The sequence below is a fragment of the Saccostrea cucullata genome, unplaced genomic scaffold, assembly GCF_032062105.1.
Source record: "Saccostrea cucullata isolate Sc308-1 unplaced genomic scaffold, CSIRO_AGI_Scuc_v1 ctg2584, whole genome shotgun sequence".
In the NCBI taxonomy this organism is placed as follows: Eukaryota; Metazoa; Mollusca; class Bivalvia; order Ostreida; family Ostreidae; genus Saccostrea; species Saccostrea cuccullata.
The window spans coordinates 2,120-22,456 of NW_026935520.1; the positions used below are offsets into that span (position 1 = coordinate 2,120).

The window sequence follows — 20,337 nt, forward strand, 5'->3', positions numbered from 1 at the left end:
GAATATTCTGAAACAAGGAAATGTGCGCGACAATGTCAAAATAAATACAACATCGGCTGGTTATGATTCCTTCCGTTCAACCTTCTGCTATTTCTGCGGGGAAATTGGTCATATATCGCGATACTGCAGGCATGGGCGAAAGCTGGACTGTTGGAGCTGTTGAGAGCTAGAACACAAAACCAAGCTTTGCCCGCATAGCCACTAGGAAACGGGCAATGAAAGTGTAGCCGTTACCTATTCCCGAGGGATAATTACTGACAATATTGTATATTCTCTTCTTAATAGGTTATGCTCGGAATGTAATGAGGGTTATTGTTCGTGTCGTGATAAAGAGTATTCATGTGTATTTGTTCCGAATTCTAGTTTTAAGTCAAATACTTTAACTAATTCTTATAAATTTACTAAGGTTTACAGAAATATCAATAGTTCTACTGTCAAGAAGGTTTCACGATCAGACGAATCTAATGTGTTTGTAACCGAAAGTAAAAATATAACAAGCAATTATGAATTTGGTTTGATGAAAAAAGGTTTAAAATTCGGAAACCTTAACATTTGCCACCTAATGCCAAAAATTGAAGAAATTAAAATTATGCTTCAAAACAAACAATCTCTTAATATTCTAGGACTTTGTGAAACCTTTTTAAATGAACATATTAGTGATTCTGAGTTGAATATTGATGGCTTTGAAATGGAAAGGAAGGACCGCACTTTGAGGGCAGGTGGTGGAATTGTGGTATACATTTCTAAAAATATAAAATACAATCGTAGAACTGATTTTGAAATTGGTAATATTGAAACAATTTGGCTAGAATTAAATACAAAGAATTCTAAACCAATTTATTATTGTTCAGCATATCGTCCACCATCTGCTCCCTCCTACTGGGCGGAGGACCTAGCTAGAGAGATTAACCGTGCCTCCTGCTGTGACGATGCAGAAATTATCATAACAGGTGACTTTAATTGAGACTTATTTAAAAACCCCCCACAAAGTTGGACATATGCTCTAGAGGAGTTTGATTTTTCACAATTAATTACAGCACCAACTACAAGAACTAATACCTCAAGTACCCTAATAGATCACTTCTACACCAATAAACCAGATAACATATGCGAAGTAAATGTACCTTTTATAGCCATCTCTGATCACTATCCAATATGTGCCACTAGTAAAACAAAATGCATGCAACAAAATGGAAAACACATAGAAATTCAGTAAAGAGACTTCAAAAAGTTTGATGAAAATAAATTCCTCCGAGACTTAAAAGACGTAGACTTTAGCATTCTCCTCCAGTTGCATAACCCTAATGAAATACTAACTTAATTCTATGATTTATTCAACAGCGTACTTGACCAGCATGCTCAGATTAAAACCAAACGAGTAAAGAGTGAAATTCGTCCTAAATGGTTGACACAAGAAATAAACAATGCTAGACACTTACGTGACTCCTACCACAAAGAAGGAGATATGGAGAACTATCGACTCTATCGAAACAAAGTTAGACTTCTTATAGACAAATCAAAATCTTCTTACTATAAAACAGCGATTGAACAGAGTGCAAATCCCAAAGAAATGTGGAACTATCTTAATCAATTAACATGTAATTCAAAGAACATAACTCCATCTCATGTATTTTCTGATGGGGAAATTGTTGATAATCTACAGGATATTGCAAATACTTTTATACCCACTTCACGGATGTCTCTAACAAGCTTCTTTTGGAAATGCCAAAACATGATTATGATCCCAATATATTATGTAATTTTGTTAGGTCTAAGCTTGATGAGGAAACCTTCTTTACTATTCATCAAATTGAGGAAAGTGAAGTTTTTAACATGTTAAATTCTCTAAATGTCAATAAATCAGCTGGCATTGACTTTATTGGACCGCGTCTTTTGAAAGTCGCATCTAAATGTATATGTAAACCTATAACTCATCTTGTTAACGCTAGCATAGTAAGTGGTATTTTCCCGACAAATTTAAAACAAGCCAAAGTAACACCTATTTTTAAGAAAGGTGACAAAGCTGACCCGAATAATTATCGTCCTATTTCTATTCTACCAACTGTATCTAAATTGATAGAAAAACATGTAGCTAAGCTAATACAAAATTTCACTAATGAATTCGATCTTCTAACACAATCCCAGTCGGGATTTAGGGCACTCCATTCCTGTCAAACTTCCCTTACAAAACTAACAGAAAGTTGGCTTAATGCAATGGATCGGGGTGAACTAATTGGAATTACATTTATAGATTTTAGTAAAGCATTTGATTTGGTGAATCATGACATTCTTCTAGAGAAATTAACCCATTACAAATTTGACCAAACAGCTATATAGTGGTTTAAATCTTATCTTTACAATAGGACCCAGTGTGTTAAATTTGGAACATGTGTCTCCAATACTCTACCCGTCACAGCAGGAGTACCACAAGGGTCAATTTTAGGTCCACTTTTATTTTCATTATACATAAACGACCTTCCTTTACATGTAAACAATTCAAATATTGATATGTTTGCTGATGATGTTTCTTTCTACTCTAATAATCATAATGCAAGATGTTTAGAAAATACACTAAATTAAGATCTTTGTGAAATTGAGAAATGGTGTGCTCAAAATCAAATGGTATTAAATGTAGATAAAACGAAATGTATGTTAATGGTAACACAACAAAGAAAATCAAAACTAGAAAATCCAAATTTACAACTTTATGCCTCAGACAAAACAATTGAAATGGTTGAAACTGAAAAAATTCTTGGTGTACATATTGATGATTAGTTACAGTATGCGAATCATATTGATTCGGTTTGCAAAACTTTAAATTATAAGTTATTTACTCTTCGTAGGATTAAAAAATTTCTCTCTCTTCATACCAGGAAACTATATTACAATGCTTATTTTTTACCATCTATTAACTATTGTTTGACTGTTTGGGGTAATGCCCCTAAGAAGGAAATGGACAGACTATTTAAATTACAAAAAAAGGGCAGCAAGGATTATTCTTGACGCAGGTCCTGATTCTTCATCTAAACCACTATTTGAGAAACTTGGATGGTTAACTATTTATGAGCTAGTTGATCTGTACAAATACATATTATTATACAAAATTTTCAGCGGAATGACTCCCGAATATCTTCATAATTTATTTGAATTTCATTCCTCAACTTCCTATAACCTGCGATCTGAAACTAATTACGATCTTGAATTACCAAAATTTCATACAAACTTATTCAAGACCTCTTTTCAGTACTCAGGTGTACATCTATGGAATAAACTTCCACAATACATTAGACTCTCTTAATCTTTACAAGCATTTAAACGTAATGTAGAAAATTACATTATCAGCTGTCGCTCAATTATTTGAGCATATGTTTATGATCGTCATATTTCTGTTTTGTCATATTTCTGTACATGGGCACTGTATTCATAATTTGTGATTGTAATTCCTATTATATATGATGAATTGTATCTTGTATCTTTTGTAATTGATGTATAGAAGGCCCTGGGGAAGAATAGTGCATGCACTGACCAGGTTACCTTCTTTAAATAAAGTTTTATTATTATTATTAAGGTCTTCCGCATTCACGGAAGACCTTATAGCGATTCTACTGTTTCTTCTTCTTATTATTATTTTCCTGACCATCTAACTTTGTGCACGCGATTTCTCGAAGACTACTAGGTGGATTTTCCCGAAATTCTCAGAAACAATGTGTTGTTATCTGAAATTATTTTATCCGAGAGATTTTTTGGAAATTCACTTCCGGTGCCAAGTTACAGACCTTTTCCTGAATTTAAAATGACATTTTGTCCGCGGTTAATCTCAAGAACGGTAAAAGATATTGATGTGAAACTTTCAGGGATTATAGATCGTGATATTTACTATCCAGGAGGCGACCTTTCGTTCGTCGTCAGTACTTCCTGTTGTTTTCAGATGAAAATTTAAAAAGTCGAATTTTCTAATTTTTTTTATTTTCAATATTTTTTAATTATTTCAATATGTTTAATAGAAATCCTTCTAATTAGGCTTAATATATAATTTGTTTATAAATTGATACATCGAAACTCTAGATATTAACATGTGAAAATTCGAAGCGTATCCAAAATGGCGTCTGTCTCTGTCAACTCCGACATTTAGCGTGTAGGGGGTTATGGAGTCAGCTGAGCGTTTGGTTGAACGAAACTAACATAAGGATAAATGAAATGTAAAAGAGTACTTTGATTGTCACGTCATAGTTACGTTGCTATTCTGTTTTAACTAAAGTTTTAATTCGAGGTCTTCTCAAATTGATTTTATCTGCTTCTCAAATTAGAAAAAGATGAGACTACATGTACAAATGAAATACTATATCTACAACCTTTTGTTTTGCATCATGGAACAACAGATCTTGAATCACGATTAATATACATGTATGCATAAGTTTATCAAGAAACAATATATTCAATAAGTATAAAACGCGGCCACTGTTTTCCCAAACAAACTGATAGAAAAGAATAAAATAAGTAAACCATTTTCAAAAGATCGTTTAATGAAGTTTATGTAAACATTTGTTTTCTAATAGATCTAATTAAAGTTTTTGAACATAAATGGTATCTTAATTCTTGACCGTCGTTGGTTGAAGCACGTTTTTCAGTTTCAATTTTTTAATGAATGTTTAACTAATTGGGAAATTGAAATATGCTAAAGAATCATAGCCATATTCAACTGCTTTCGTATTACTTTCGTATAACGATATGTTTTATGTCTCGTACATTGAACGTATTAAATGACTTTTAAAACTCACAATTTAAGCTATAAGAACATTCTTAATTTCATTGAAGCTATCACACCTTTCTAATAGAACTTTCCAAAGAAAAGGCGTGAAGATTTTGGCGCGAAATTATGAATAGTGACCAACCTTTCACAATTTCAAGACAGATATACTGTTGCAGAAATATTTACAAATAAATTTAGAAGAGTGGTCCCAATTTAGTAAAGGTAAGCGCGTTGGAAATACTTGCTGGTAACCCTGGTTCAATCACCCATCTCTACGAATTTTTCAAATTAGTTTTTCAGCTCAATTTTACAGGTTTTTTTTTCAGAATAGAAGGGAAGACCTCTCGTTGCTCGCAACGAGATCGTTTCTGGTTATTATTATTATTATTATTATTATTTAGCCTCAAAGATCTCAAAAAATTCCAATTTTCCCATTTTTCACATTTTTAGAAACCATGTCATTTTGAATGACCTTTTTCTTACAGGAAGAACATTTCTAGAATAAACGATTATATGCTCTGTGTACCTTAAAAGGTCATGTTATCAAATGATCCAATGATTTTTGTTAGAGTGTATTAGATACCGAAAAATATTCATTTACATTTCCTCAATTTTCATGTTTTCATTTAGTCAAAATGGGCCAAAAATGGCCAAATTCAATGGATCTGTCTCCATGGCAACCAAGTGCACGTGTGGAACTTTCGACACCATATTTACTAGTTTTGTACCAAGACACACCTATGGTGAAAATTTCATCAAAATCCGAGACATGTCGTTTCCAAGATTTTTTGGTGCTTACAGAGAATGCGTGTTAAAGATTAGTAAAAATAGATACAATGAAAAAAGGTATAAAATAGTAAACATTTGAACAAACACACCTCAGCTGTGGACTGGCTGGTTTCTTATGGGGAACAGCTTTAGCAAAGAAATGAGTCAGAACACTAGATTAGAGGAATGGTTACTTAAACAGGAGGGAGGAAAAGATATCATACCACCTCCCTTGATGGCAGAACATCCTGTAAAATATACACCTCAGGAGGAAAAAGAAAACATAAGACCCAACAATAAAACTAAACAGATGTTATTAGAAAAAAGATTGACAGAGCCACTGGGTGTCAACAACGTATGACATACACATCCCCTGATTTTTTAAGTAACCAAGTGTTTTATGAAAGGAAATTTTAGATGAAAAGATTCGTACTGCTTCGAAAATCATTTGTATTTACTTCATAGATCATGATCTACTCTAGGTTTTTTTTATTTGATCAAAAACCATACATAGACTGCGCGTCTAAAAAAAATCTAAGATGGCGTCATAAATAACGAAAGACTGACGTAGTATTACATGATTTATTTCTTTAAAAAATAACAAAGCTTCTAAGTGTTGAATTCTCCTCGACGGATCTGGATTTAGAAAGTCTATTGTGGATACTGAAAATTACAATCTTACATGTAAAAATTGCGGTAAAGTATTTCCAAGGAATCAGGCAAAGAACAAAGTGTTTTTATCTTGTAGAAATTGTGAGGTTTTGTGTTCAAATTCAAATGGATAAATCGTGATCATGTGAATAGTTGAATTAGGAGGAAAATTAGTATACAGTGACAAGGTTTGAATTATTGTGTTTTTAAAATACTAGAAATGGATTCCAGGAATGATCAACCTCCAAGGATGACACGCAAATTCGTGAAGCGTTCCATATTTTTGACGGGAGTCACGTGACTGGTCAGTGCAATGGCCGTGTAAAAAATCAGCTCCGTGAATTTGGTTAAAAAAGAGTGGCATAAGACTTTGATTTGCCAAAAAATTCTTGTCCAGGTAGTTTTTGGAAGTATATTTTTTAAGAAGATATCTTTTGTATGTGAAAATTCAGCAAATCTGGACCAAAAATGGCATCGAATTTGAAGACAAAGGCCCCGCTAACGGGAAGTACAGGTGACCTAGAAAAGACCGAAAAGTGTTCAGGCGATAAAGGTAACATTGACAAAGAGGTATCCATTGAGGCGTTTAGGAATTTGCAAGAGAGTGTAGAAGCGATCTCGTCTAATCTAAAATATGTAGCTGAACAGTCTGAGAGTAATTATGATGAAATGTATTACATTAGATCTGAAAATACTCAGTTAAGACGAGAAGTGGATTTGTTACGTGCCATGCTTATCAAAATGGACAGGAAAATAAATCACATGGAATCCGAAATTACAGATTTACGCTCCAGATCAATGCGGGATAACATCCTTATACACAATTTTGCATACACCAAGGGTGAAAACCTAAATAAACGTGTTCCTGAAGTTTTATTGGAAACTCTAGGTGTTGAGGTTGACTTTGTACGTATTCATAGAAACAGTGTGAGGGGGGTTGTCAACTCGAGACCTGTGTCAATAACAGGAAAACTGAGGGATCGTACTAAAAAGGATGAATTGCTTCGGGCCCAGAAGGCTAAAAAAAGTGAAAATGTAAACCTCCCGTTCTTTATAACATCCCAAGAACCAGCCTCTGTAGTAGAGGAACGTAAACGTTTGTATGCAATTTCAGATTCATTGCGAAAACAAAACATTAAAACTAAGATTGAGAAGGGGGAAGTTATAATGCCGGACGGTAAAAAGTATCAGGACCCGATTCCCAAACTTGAGGCTGCTGATGCCCTCCAGATACCCGTCGATGAAGTACAAATTCTGGATGAGGTTAAGGTAGAATCTACGGAACCAACTAAGATCCGCGGATCAGAAATATTCGCCACAGGGAAAAGTGTATGTTCGGTGACAGAAGTAGAAACACTCTATAAAAAAGTCTGTACTGACGCATACTCCGCCGCTGCTGACCACCGCATTCTGGTCTACAGATTCATGGAAACGAGTGGGAGACTGTGTGAGGGATACTGGGACGACGGTGAACATGGTGCGGGACGTCGGCTTCTGCAATCTATGCAGTCAAACGAGATACTCAATGCCGGTGCTGTCATAACCCGTTGGAGTGGTCATGCCCGACTGGGACAAGAGCGATTCAAGATTATGGAGGACCATCTTTGTGATTTAGCAAATCTGATAAAAGGGTAATGGTAAAGCAGATTTAATAATGTGCTTATCGAGGTAAAAAATGAACAATGAAATATACTTTATTCGACTTATGAGCTTTCCGGAAATTGTAAATTTACGTTAAAACTTTTAGTACTTTCCGGAAAATTAAAGCGTATTACATTACGGTTCTTTGATTTACTATGTATATATTGCTATCCGGTGACATAATTTTTGTATACATCGTGTAACATGTATGTTTATCTTGCTTTATCTAAACAATTTTCACTCTTATTTGACCAAATTTAACAGTGAACATGACTCATAATAACAACTTCTTTTTCTGTCTTCTATTCCTTTCTTATTCTATCTCTTTGTGCTTTCTAACCAACAATCTACTCGCAGATGATGAGGGGTGTATATTGTCAACACAGGGGAAAAATTGCCTTTTAAATCAAATTTTCTTTGAAAATGAAATATGTCAGAAATTAAGATAATATCTACTAACTGCCAGGGGTTGAACGATACGAAAAAAAGAAAACATGTTTTTCAGTACTTCCGAAAACAGAAGTGTTATATTCTATGCTTGAGTGATACACATTTTACTGATGAAATAGAACAAAATATAAGAAATGAATGGGGTTATGAAGCTCGTTTTAGCTCATACACGTCGAAAGCTAGAGGAATTGCCATTTTATTTAACAATAATTTTGACTTTGTAATCCATGATCAAATCTTAGATGATTCTGGCAATTTTCTTGCATTGAACTTAACAGTTGAAAATAGGAAAATAAGTCTGATATGCATATATGGACCAAATGAAGATTCTCCAGAATTCTATGAGAATTTGTCAGAGTTAATAACCAAATATGACAATGAAGTTATTATTGTTGGTGATTTTAATTTAGTATTAGACCTAAACAAAGATTATTTCAATTACTTACATATAAATAACCCAAAAGCCAGAAAGAAATTACTTGAACAAATAGATAGTCATAATTTAATAGATATTTATAGAGAGTTCCACCCAGAAGCTAAAAGATTTACTTGGAGGAAACCAAACCCTTTGAAACAAGCACGCTTAGACTTTGCTCTTGTATCCAACTCATTGTTGACAGATATACAAAATTGTGATATTCTTGGAAGTTATAGATCAGACCATTCACCAATTTTACTGACCCTTAAGTTTAATGATTTCTTACATGGGAAAGGTTTATGGAAATTTAATAGCTCTCTTTTAAAAGACCCAAAGTATATTGAAATCATAAATGATGTTATTGATCGTGTTAAAACACAATATGCATTGCTGGTTTACAATGAAGCCAGCGTTAAGGAAGTATCCAATTCTGAAATACAATTTACTATAAATGACCAATTATTTTTAGAGACACTCCTAATGGAGATAAGGGCAAAAACAATTTCATATGCAAGTTATATCAAAAAGGAAAGGGTAAAAAATGAGAAAGACCTAATTGAGGAAATAACTGAACTGGAAAAAAATTATGACGACAATGTAACTAGTATTGCTGAGAAAAAAAAAGCATTAGAATCAATAAGGCAACACAAGCTTATGGGGAAAATGATAAGGTCAAGGGCAAAATGGACAAGTGAAGGGGAAAAACCAACAAGTTATTTTTTAAATCTTGAAAATAGACATTTTACAAATAAGATAATACCAAAAATTATTAAAAGTGAAAATAATGAGGAAAGGGAAATAACAAATCAATCTGAAATTCTAGAAGAAGTTGAAAAATTTTACAAATCATTATACTCAGTTCAAATATTAGAGAATGTTGATTTGAATCTTAAAGAATCTCTTGAAGAATGTAATGTCCCTAAATTAGATGACACTGAACGTTTGCAGTTGGAAGGTGTTATTTCATATAGTGAAGCCTTAGCAGTATTAAAGACAATGTCTAATAACAAAAGTCAGTGATGGCTTCACAGCAGAATTTTTTAAAGTATTTTGGAGAAATTTGGATCATTTTGTAGTACGCTCTTTGAATTATGGTTATGAAATAGGCGAATTTTCTTCTACACAAAAGCAAGGAATAATTACTTGCATACCAAAAGATGGAAAAAGTAAATTTCATCTCAGCAATTGGAGACCAATATCACTGCTAAACATTATTTATAAAATCGGATCAGGATGTATAGCAAACAGATTAAAACAAGTTTTAACCAAAATAGTTAGTCCAGATCAAACAGGTTTTATACCTGGGAGATACATCGGAGAGAATACACGTCTTGTATATGATCTGATGCACTACACCGAATTGCATGATATTCCTGGAACATTAGTCATGATAGATTTTGAGAAAGCCTTCGACTCTGTGTCATGGACATTTATTCAAGAAACATTGGAATTTTTTAACTTTGGACCAAGTTTTTGTAATTGGATAAAAACATTTCAAAATAATATAGTTTCTTGTGTGTCGCAAGCAGGTATTTTATCTAACTTCTTCAAGTTAGGACGGGGCTGTAGACAGGGTGACCCAATTTCTCCTTATATATTTCTCCTATGTGCTGAGATACTGTCTATTAAAATAAGAAATAATGAGAATATCAAAGGAATTAAGATTAATGATACAGAGTATTTAATGTCACAAGATGCAGATGACACAATGATAATTCTTGACGGCTCTGAAAAATCACTAAAGGCTACAATGTTAGTATTAGAAGAATTTCATAAAATGTCAGGTCTTAAAATCAATCAGTCAAAAACCCAAATTGTGTGGATTGGAAGTAAGAAGTATTCTGAGGATAGACTCTGCCCTGATCTGAAATTTCAATGGACAACAAACTTTAAACTTTTAGGCATTTATTATGATGTTGACTTAGCAAAAATTACAAAACTAAACTATGACAAGAAACTAGTCAAAATTAAGACCATCATAGAGCAATGGAAAAAGAGAAACTTAACTCCTATTGGAAGAATCACATTGATTAAATCATTACTTATATCACAGCTTAATCATTTATTTATTACTTTACCAAACCCACCTGTAAGTGTTATAAAAGATCTAAACAAAGTGATCTTTAACTTTTTATGGAAATCAAATGTAGACAAAATAAAAAGAAAAGTTGTAACACAAAAGTATGCACAGGGAGGATTAAAAATGGTTAATATTGTGTCCTACATAACAGCTTTAAAATCTACATGGATAAGAAAAATAATATATGACAATAACTCAAAGTGGAAAAAATTATTTGAAAATAGTGTTGAGATTGATAAACTTTTAAATACAGGATCAGAATACTTGTCACATTTACAAGAGATTGTACAAAATAATTTCTGGAGAGATGTTTTAAAAGCTTTCCAAGAAATTCAAGAGAAAAAAGAAATAAGAAATTGGCAAGAATATGCCTGTCAACCTTTGTGGCATAACAACAATTTCAAAATTGAAAATCAAGCAATATTTTACAAGTCTTGGTATGCAAAGGGAATAAAATATATATATGATCTTTTAGATGAGAATAGTAATTTCCTATCACTAGACAATATTCAACACAATTATGATTTGAAAATTAATCATTTAACTTATACAGGCATACAGCAAGCGATACTTGCAGATTTAAAGAAGTATAACTTTTGTAGAAATGGCTTTATTCATAATCATAAACCAGATATTCCATGTAATATCAAAGTCTTTGTATTAACCAAAAAAGGATCAAAGCCTATGTATGATATATTAAATAAATCAGTAATAAAACCTATTGGTATGGGAAAATGGGCAAAATTTTTCACCTTGACAGATATAAACTGGAAGGAAATTTATTGTCTGCCTTTTTTAATAACCCAAAATAGTAAATTACAATGGCTTCAATACAAGATTAATCATTATATATTGACAACCAATAGTCTTATGTTTAAAATAGGTAAAACAGACTCTAACCTATGTACTTTTTGTGAAGCAGAGGAAGAAACAATATTTCATTTAATTTGGCAATGTCCAGTTGTAAAAGAATTTCTAGATGGTTTTGTAAGACATTGTCATCAAAAAGACATTGTATTTAATCTAGATGGTAAAACTTTTATATTTGGAGATATAAATAAAACAATATCATCAAAATCATTAAATATTTTGCTAATGTCAATGAAGCAATATATTTACAGAGTTCGTTGTCAACACCTTAGCCTCTCTATCCATGGTTTTCTGAATGAATTCAAACTTATTTACAAAACTTTGAAATATACAGCCAAAGAAAGTGATAAAATAGATGAGTTTAATGCCTCCTGGCAAAAATGGCAATCCATACTCTCAGACTAATATCAATAAACCCTGTCTCAAAACTAGTTTTGCTACCTACTCTATCTATAACCCACTTTCTTTTATAACATCATCTCTTTCTCTTGTTTTCTCTCTCTCTCTCTCTCTCTCTCTCTCTCTCTCTCTCTCTCTAAAAATGAATGCTGCAATGAAATATTGTGTTCATCTTGTATATTTGTATTGTAAAGCATTGTGGAATTCAAATAAAAAAAAAAAAATGATCAACCTCCAAGACTTGCATATATATGTGACTATGATGGTTCCGGAAAATTAGTTTTAGTGAGGATAGAGGATTTTTTTTTATGTAAGGAATGCCCAAACTGTTATAACATGTTTGTGAAAAAGGAAAACAGACATGAGCATCTGACTAGTGGAGGAGTTGTTCAGTTCTATAAATGCCCAGCTTGTGGATGCTGGATTGAAATACCGAATAAGAGAAAGTTAGTGATTTATCAACCTGGCTCCGTTTGCTGTATTTGTGTTATTTGCCCACTGTGCTCTTCTACCTAAAATGTTTTAATCACCGAGGAATATGGAATCACAAAGAAGAATTTCAGAGCGTCCAGCTCAGTATTTTAGGCCTTATCCAAGGACAAGTAAGCGTAGAAATTTAATGAGTGAATTTAACAGGATGCCGCCATCTCCTGTGATATTAAGTACACCGCTTAATTGGAGTTCTAGTGGGAATGAGCGTGAAAAGCAAAGCAGTGTGGAATCCGGAAGAGCTGATTCCTTTATGTATTTTCATTCTGAATAAAAATCTGTTATTGTCTGTCTTGTGTGTTGTTATTCATTTTCAGAAAATCCAGTTTGAACCGGCTAGGCTTTGACTGTGAATGAAAACGTGACGTCATAATATGAAAACGTGACATCATAATCACATTCTTGACTGGCTGCCAAACTTGTAGTAGCAGCGTTGTGAATCGTAGTAGCAGCGTATAGTCAAAAAAGCTATACAGTGTAAGCGCCCCGTATTTAGGGACTGTGTACTGACCCACCTAGGCCCCCCAGGGTTAGGGTCTAGGTTAGGGCTAGGGGGTTAGGGTTAGGGATTAGGGTTAAGGGTTAGGGGGTTAGGGTTAGTGGTTAGGGTTAGGACTGTACTCAGTTGACCCACCAAGCAGCCCAGCGAATCAGAATCCAGTATGTTTGACCTCATTTGCATAAAAAGTGCACTCAGTTGACCACCCCGGCTAGACGCCTTATACTACTAACGGAAACCAATGTAAAATTTAATGAAATGTTAATTTAACGATACTTTTTAGTTTCGGTAGGTTTTAGTTTCCGGAAACTATTGATTTCCATTCCATATGGTTTCCGCATGCTGAAACCGAACTGAAACTTTTTCTTTTCTTTTTTCAAATGGGTAGAAAAATCAACTCAAATGATTTTCTTACTATTGATTTCGATTCCATATGGTTTCCGCATTCTGAATCCGAACTGAAACTTTTTCTATTTTTTTTTATTCAAAAGGGTAGAAAAATCAACTCATTTGATCTTTTTACTATTGATTTCGATTCTGTGTGGTTTTCGCATGCTGAAGCCGAACTGAAACTGGTTTTTATTATTTTTTTTAAAAGGATAGAAAAATCAACTCATATCATATTTTTATTTTCTTATACATTTTTAAAAATGGTTTTATTTTTAAATATCTAATAGTTCATATTCAGATTTTGAGATGTGCTCTGTGTACACTTACACATACCGATATTGATATCAATGATAAGCACTTTATACAAGATCCTTGCTTCATATTAATTTATTTCATATTGTGCTGGAATTTTTAAACAAAATCGATTCCTTTCACCAGGATTTTCTACATTATCCAACTCGAGACTCCGCCTCGGGAATTAATTCTTTTCATAACATATATTATTTTCACAAAATATTACTTCCGTATGAGATCAAATCAAGAATTATATATGGAGGTTCCTCTGTCTACAATTACATTTTATGTTAATTTGTGTCTCCATAGTGCATGAAATACAGATAATTAAGAAAGTGAACTTTTACATTATCTTAGATAGCAAGATTTGCATTTATATTCCTTATACATGTATCTATACTCCTGAATGGATAATTATGATTTCAACAATTCAATTTGTTAACAACACATACTGACTAGGAATCATTTTTTTTTACTATTCAGCTTTCGACATAGATATATAGTGCAATAGTTATTAGTTGTTTTTATAATTACATTGATTTAATATCTACATATATGTATTTTTATCTCCGTTCTCATGAATACATTTTATTCGTTTAAAAGGGTTAATCTTATTCGTAAGCCGCGGTTACATATTGCAAGAAAACATGTCCTGAACATTTGATGCCATTGTTCTTAAGATCTGCAGCATAATATGTCAATCTAATTAAAATTAAATCTTCTCATTTGTTACCCAAATGCTTATTCGCACGAGGAAGACTTATTAATGTTGAAAGTCTGTTTTTGTGAAACAATACCCTTAGAGCTAAGGGAAAATCTCATTTTAATTAGATTGCATATTATGTGTAGGCTTTTTTATTTATTTATTTTTTCAATATCAACGCGGATCCTATACTTTTTAGTAATAACAGTGGGACGGACAACTTCGGAATGGACATTTTTCCGAACTTGCGCACCCTTTTCCTTTAAAGCTGTCGTCTTAGGGTTTTTTTTAAATGGTGGGGTTTTTATAATCAAATTGATTTATGAAAAAAAAAATTAAACATTTTCTGCTAGTTTTTGAGATATTTGAGTTCAAAAAAAAAATCCCATGGGGAAACATGAACTTAAAAATACCCCACAAAAACCCCACAAAACCCCCATGAGGTTTATTTTTCACCCCATGGGGAAAATAACCCCACGAAAATCAATGTAGTTTTTTTAAACCCATATGTTGCTTATATTGTCATATGGGGTTTTTTCTCCCACGTTTCTCTATCATGGGGTTTTAAATCCCATGTATTGATATATTTACTGTAAGTTAATTCCTAAAAACTTGTTTTTTTTCTTAGACTAATGGATCATTAGTATCTTCTCTGTTTCTCATTTTATAAAAGTGGATACTTATAACATATATCTATTATTTTTCAAATTTTCAAGTATTCATTCTTCAAATTTTTGCTTATGTAAAAGAAGATTTATATGAAAACAGGTTTCTAAGGCAGTTGCCTCTCATAATGGAACATTCATCATAAAACTCTTCACATATTATTTGATCGATGACAATAAATCTGAAAATTTAAAAAAATGAAACAAGAAAATTTAATACCAACACAATATACACAATAGAAACCAATTCACAGTGTCTAAACAGGGTCTCTTTCTTTAACTAATATATATTTATATATGTTAGGTTTATATGATGTCTAGTTTGTGGTTTTTGTTTAAATCTCCATTCCCCTTGCATTCACCACTAATAAGATTGGATTTATTTAATTCTTGTGCAATATATCTACATATTTAATTAGTGGAGCTCATTCAGTTATATATCCCAAAGTACAACTATTAAATTCTTTTGATTCACCCAAATATTTAAAAATAAAATATTTATGCCTCTTGGATCCACCACTTATGAGTTTAGATCATGACCACACACATATAATCTTAATGTTTAAAATCAATCAGCCATAGTCATTAATATCCTTGATACACCACAAATATTTCTTTAAAAAATGAATATCTACTCCCCATTGATCCACCACTAATAAGTTAAGATCTTGATCACTCATGACATATAAAATTAAAGTTTGAAATAAATTAGCCATAATCATTATTATTTTTTTACCCACCACAAATATTTAAAAATAATATCCGCTCTCCTTAGATCCACCACTTATTAATTAAGACCATGTTCACACATGACATATAATCTAAATGTTTGAAATAAATTAGCTATAATCATAAATCATTGATATCTTTTGATCATTCACAAATATTTAAAAAAGATAAATATCCACCCCCCTTAGATCCACCACTTATGAGTTTTGATCTTGATCACACATGACATATAAGTTTTATGTTTGAAATCAATTAGCCGGAATCAGTAATAGTAATGTCCTTTTACCCATCACAACTATTTAAAAATAATATCCTCTTGCCTTGGATCAACCACTTTAAAATTAAGATCACGAGCTAAATGTTTGATATAAATTAGACATGATCACAAATTATTAATATCCTTTGATCAATCACAAATAATTAAAAAAAGATAAATTTCCACTCCCCTTGGATCAACCACTTATAAGTTTGGATCTTGATCACACATGACATATAAGCTATATGTTTGAAATCAATTAACCATAATCATTATTATCCTTTGACCCATTACAAATATCTATCTACTCCCCTTTCATCCACCACAACTCTCATGGCTATCAAAACAATTGATATCCACTTGCCTTGGACCCACCAGTTCTTAGTTAAGATCATGATCACACACAAAAATATTAGCTAAATGTTGAAATTAATTTTAAAAAATCATTTTAGTATTCTTTGATCCACCACAAGTATTTAAAAATTCAATTTTAACTCCCCTCGGATCCACCACTCATAAATTTAGACTATGATAATACATGACTTGTAAGCTAAATGTTTGAAATCAATTAGCCATAATCATAAAAAAAACATGAGACAAATAACTCATGTCGATATGTCTTAGGTAAATGTGAAAAGCAATAAACGAAGGAAAATATTACAACCTACAGTATTCCCTTAGATCCGCCATCTTGTCTTTAGATATTACTCACCAATCTGATTTATTCTTTCTTTTTTTATCATTAGTTTAGGTACCTTTATTATTTTTATGAATGAATGAATATTATGAAAAATGAAATTAATTGCATCTCTATGCTACCCTGTCTGAATAAAAAAAAAAGCTGAAATAACCACTTAATATCAGGAAAAAAGCAGGTACAATGAATATGATGAAATAAGACAACATATACATTGTATACATGTACTACGCCTTTACGGTACCTTATTTACTACTAGTAATTTTTTTTAAGTTTATTCCTGTCATCAACAAGCTCGACTGTTAAATCTACATTGGATAAAGAATCAATTTAGGCTTTACATACATCATATACATTATAATTATTAGTAATATATAATTGGAATTCATCAAAAATTCTTTGGTTTCTAATTAGAAAAAAAGAAGTTCTAAAATTAATAAAACTAAATTTTCATCCTGCAAGGTGCAGTCAGGCAATATTGACCTCATTCTGACAATATCACTTTTTTTCATTGAAATAGATCTACATGTATGTCAAACATAATATTTCTTTTTCTTATGATACTTAAACTTTCTAACTATAAACTAAATTATTGTAAGAAGACATTTATTTTTACAGAAAGAATCTATATGTATTATAGGGTCAAGGTCAGTAAATCCCTTGATACGTTCTTTTGATTTTTGTCCTCCACCTTAGCGAATATGAGAGGACATTAAATCTTATTCATCTGTCATCTGTTAAATGGTCGGCTTATCAATGTCACAAAAACTTAAAACTTTCGTCATATCTTTTAAATGAGATGAGATAGGGCTTTCAACATGTTCAAATTACACATGTATTACCTGTGCGAATTATTCCTTTCTTAATACAGATTACACTATCATGATTTTTTACCATTATATCTTGACCTTGAAGTATGACATACTTTTCATAAATATTAATTCTTCCTTATGACTTTGATTTAGAAGAGATAGGGTTTTCATATGTCTGTGGCATGATATTTCTGGGCATGCTATGATTTCCGACCCCTTACCTTTACCTTCATGTTTGACCTAATTAGAAAAAAAAATTTACAGTAACTCTTCAATGACATATGATACCTGGCATTCTTATTTGACAAAATATGTTGTACATAAATTATAATAACATCTCACCTATAAGGACGCCAAAAGCAGGGGACCACAATTCTTTGAATTTGCTTGTTTTTTTCTTCATTCAATCAATCAATGGATTAAATGAAATACAGACTTGAATTCTTGTATATATATGGAAAACATCTGTCATAAATATTAGGAAGATCCTATGACTTCAGTTCAGGTTTCATTTTGGGTTGTAAATGTACACAGTTACATGAATTGCAATTTTCTTACCCTTATCAGTATTTAAATACATAGATATGAATGATAATCACATGATTCAGAAAAAAAAATATTAAAGATTCCATAATAAGGTATTTCCATACATATCGTATGATTGGTACTCTGTTTTCAAAGTGATAATTTTTGGTTCACAGGTTTTTAAAAGGAAAATAGAAATTTCACATCTATATCACTGCAGTTGTTAAGATCCACCCTTGTGAGTTCAAAGGTATCTCAATTATTCACTTTTTTGTTTTAAGAGCTGCTGGACGCACCTAAAATTTTACAAGAATTCAATTTACCCATCCACCATCACCCTAAAAATTTATCTATATAAAATCAGTTGTCCTAAATTACAAACAATTTATACCTTTTTGGTTTTTGGCTTGTACATCAGTGCCCCATAAAAGTACATGCAGGGAATAATTATTGAACTCATTCGCACAGACCTAATGTTATAGAATCCATAAATAAACTGAACTTGAAATTAATTAACCTTAGACAGGCACAATGTGACATACTCTACTGATACATGGGACACCCTGACAGATATTCCTCCTCCCTTGAGTGTTGAGTTAGACTAAGACAAAAAACTAAAAAAAGTTACATTAATTTTTGACCATGTAAATTCCCCTAATATCTACCACATAGAGCTTGATTCCGTTTTGCAAGAAATAACCCCCAAATTCATAGCATGCTAATACTTACATCACTGACATGTAAACAAAACTAATTCCTTCAGACTGACTGACAGCAGAATTCCAATTGGACATTTTGTGACGTTAATGGAATAATTCACACACGCCAAATCAATCAGACTGATTTAAATACTTGTGTGAATTAATCCTTGTTTAAATAAAGTTCTTAATTCCATCATTAGGCCTATACATCCAGACAGGTGGTCTTCTTCCTTTCCGCTCTTCTGTAGTGTGACTAAAATGGGTAGCGAAACTCGGGCCGGGCCGGCCGGGAATTTCGAAACTGAAAACCGGGTTTTTGACAATAACGGAATGAATACATATTCTTTCTTCGTGAAATTTACGGACACAGTTTATAACTATTAGATTTGCCTTCGCTGAAAGTTTTAAATTAAAATGCTGTGTTTATCCATCATTATCGCCGATTGTCATTTTCAAGGTGACTAAAATGGGTAGCGAGCCCGGTTTAGTCATTTTAGCGATTTACACTTAATTTCGGTAATATATTTTCAATTATTTCCGTTAGATCTTTGTAATTCAACTTAAACTATTTAAAACATCTTATATTTGTTGTAATATATCCCGATTATTAATTAAGTGAAGCGTTTACTAAGGTGCCGAATACATGATAACCCGGCCACCTGCAGTAGATTTATATCTTTACATTCATTCATTCATTCATTCGTATATTTATTTATTTATTTATTTATTTATCTATCAACACAGTCATGATTAATCCACCGTTACAAGCATATTACATGTAAATTAGGCCTAATATGTGCGTAAAGGTTAAGCGTCCCTTGCTCGGCCCCTTTATCAAGCACATGATATGCAATCGAGATTTTTTGTTCACACCCGTTTATGTCTCAAAAATAGTATACCCCTTATTCTTCTCGGTCTGTTGTAAAAAAAAAAATAATTGTATTTTTTATACGAGGAAAACGGACTCTGCGGTCAATCTTCGGACTTATTTGATTGTAAATGCATGATAGGAATATCAAAGTCTAATTCATTAAACAAAAGTTAAATTCTTACGACCCACCCCACCCCCATTAATCTATATTTTATAAATTTTATTCTATATAAATTATATTTTATCCCATATTACAAATGCATGGAAATCGCGTATTTATGGTACTAGGTATGAGGGAGGGGGGGGGGGGGGGCACATGTATGCAATCATTGTTTAATAACTTCAGCGCTTAGAGCATGATCGAACCACTCTGTACACACTAGATAGAAAATATATTGTAAGATTCACCCTCAGGGCTGTATTCCGAGGGGTGCATTGTAACCCAGACGTACATCACACGTGTATATATACAAGGATTCGGTTCCACACCTAATAGTGACACCTGTCATTTCCTGTTTATATTGCATAATAGTCGTCTAGTCCCATCGTATTAGAGCAGTCTACATGTACTTTCAAGAATGTTATAATTTCCGATTTTAAAATAATGGTTCAACATTTCTACCTCAACCTATAAGTAATACAAAAGATTGTACGCCTTTTTTTAATTCAAAGTTTTTAA

At 32.3% G+C, this 20,337-nt stretch overlaps 1 protein-coding gene across 1 annotated transcript; it reads left to right on the top strand.

The window, feature by feature from the left end:
• Positions 1-6,637: 6,637 nt before the first annotated feature.
• Positions 6,638-7,840, top strand: LOC134243085 (uncharacterized). The gene has a single exon (XM_062725305.1). It carries the CDS (start codon positions 6,638-6,640, stop codon positions 7,802-7,804), a length of 1,167 nt encoding a protein of 388 aa, XP_062581289.1. The 3' UTR covers positions 7,805-7,840.
• The last annotated feature ends 12,497 nt before the right edge of the window (positions 7,841-20,337 follow it).

What these genes read in the sequence shown, in the direction of transcription:
- LOC134243085 (XM_062725305.1), top strand. Translation starts at nt 6,638, where the DNA reads ATGGCATCGAATTTGAAGACAAAGGCCCCGCTAACGGGAAGTACAGGT.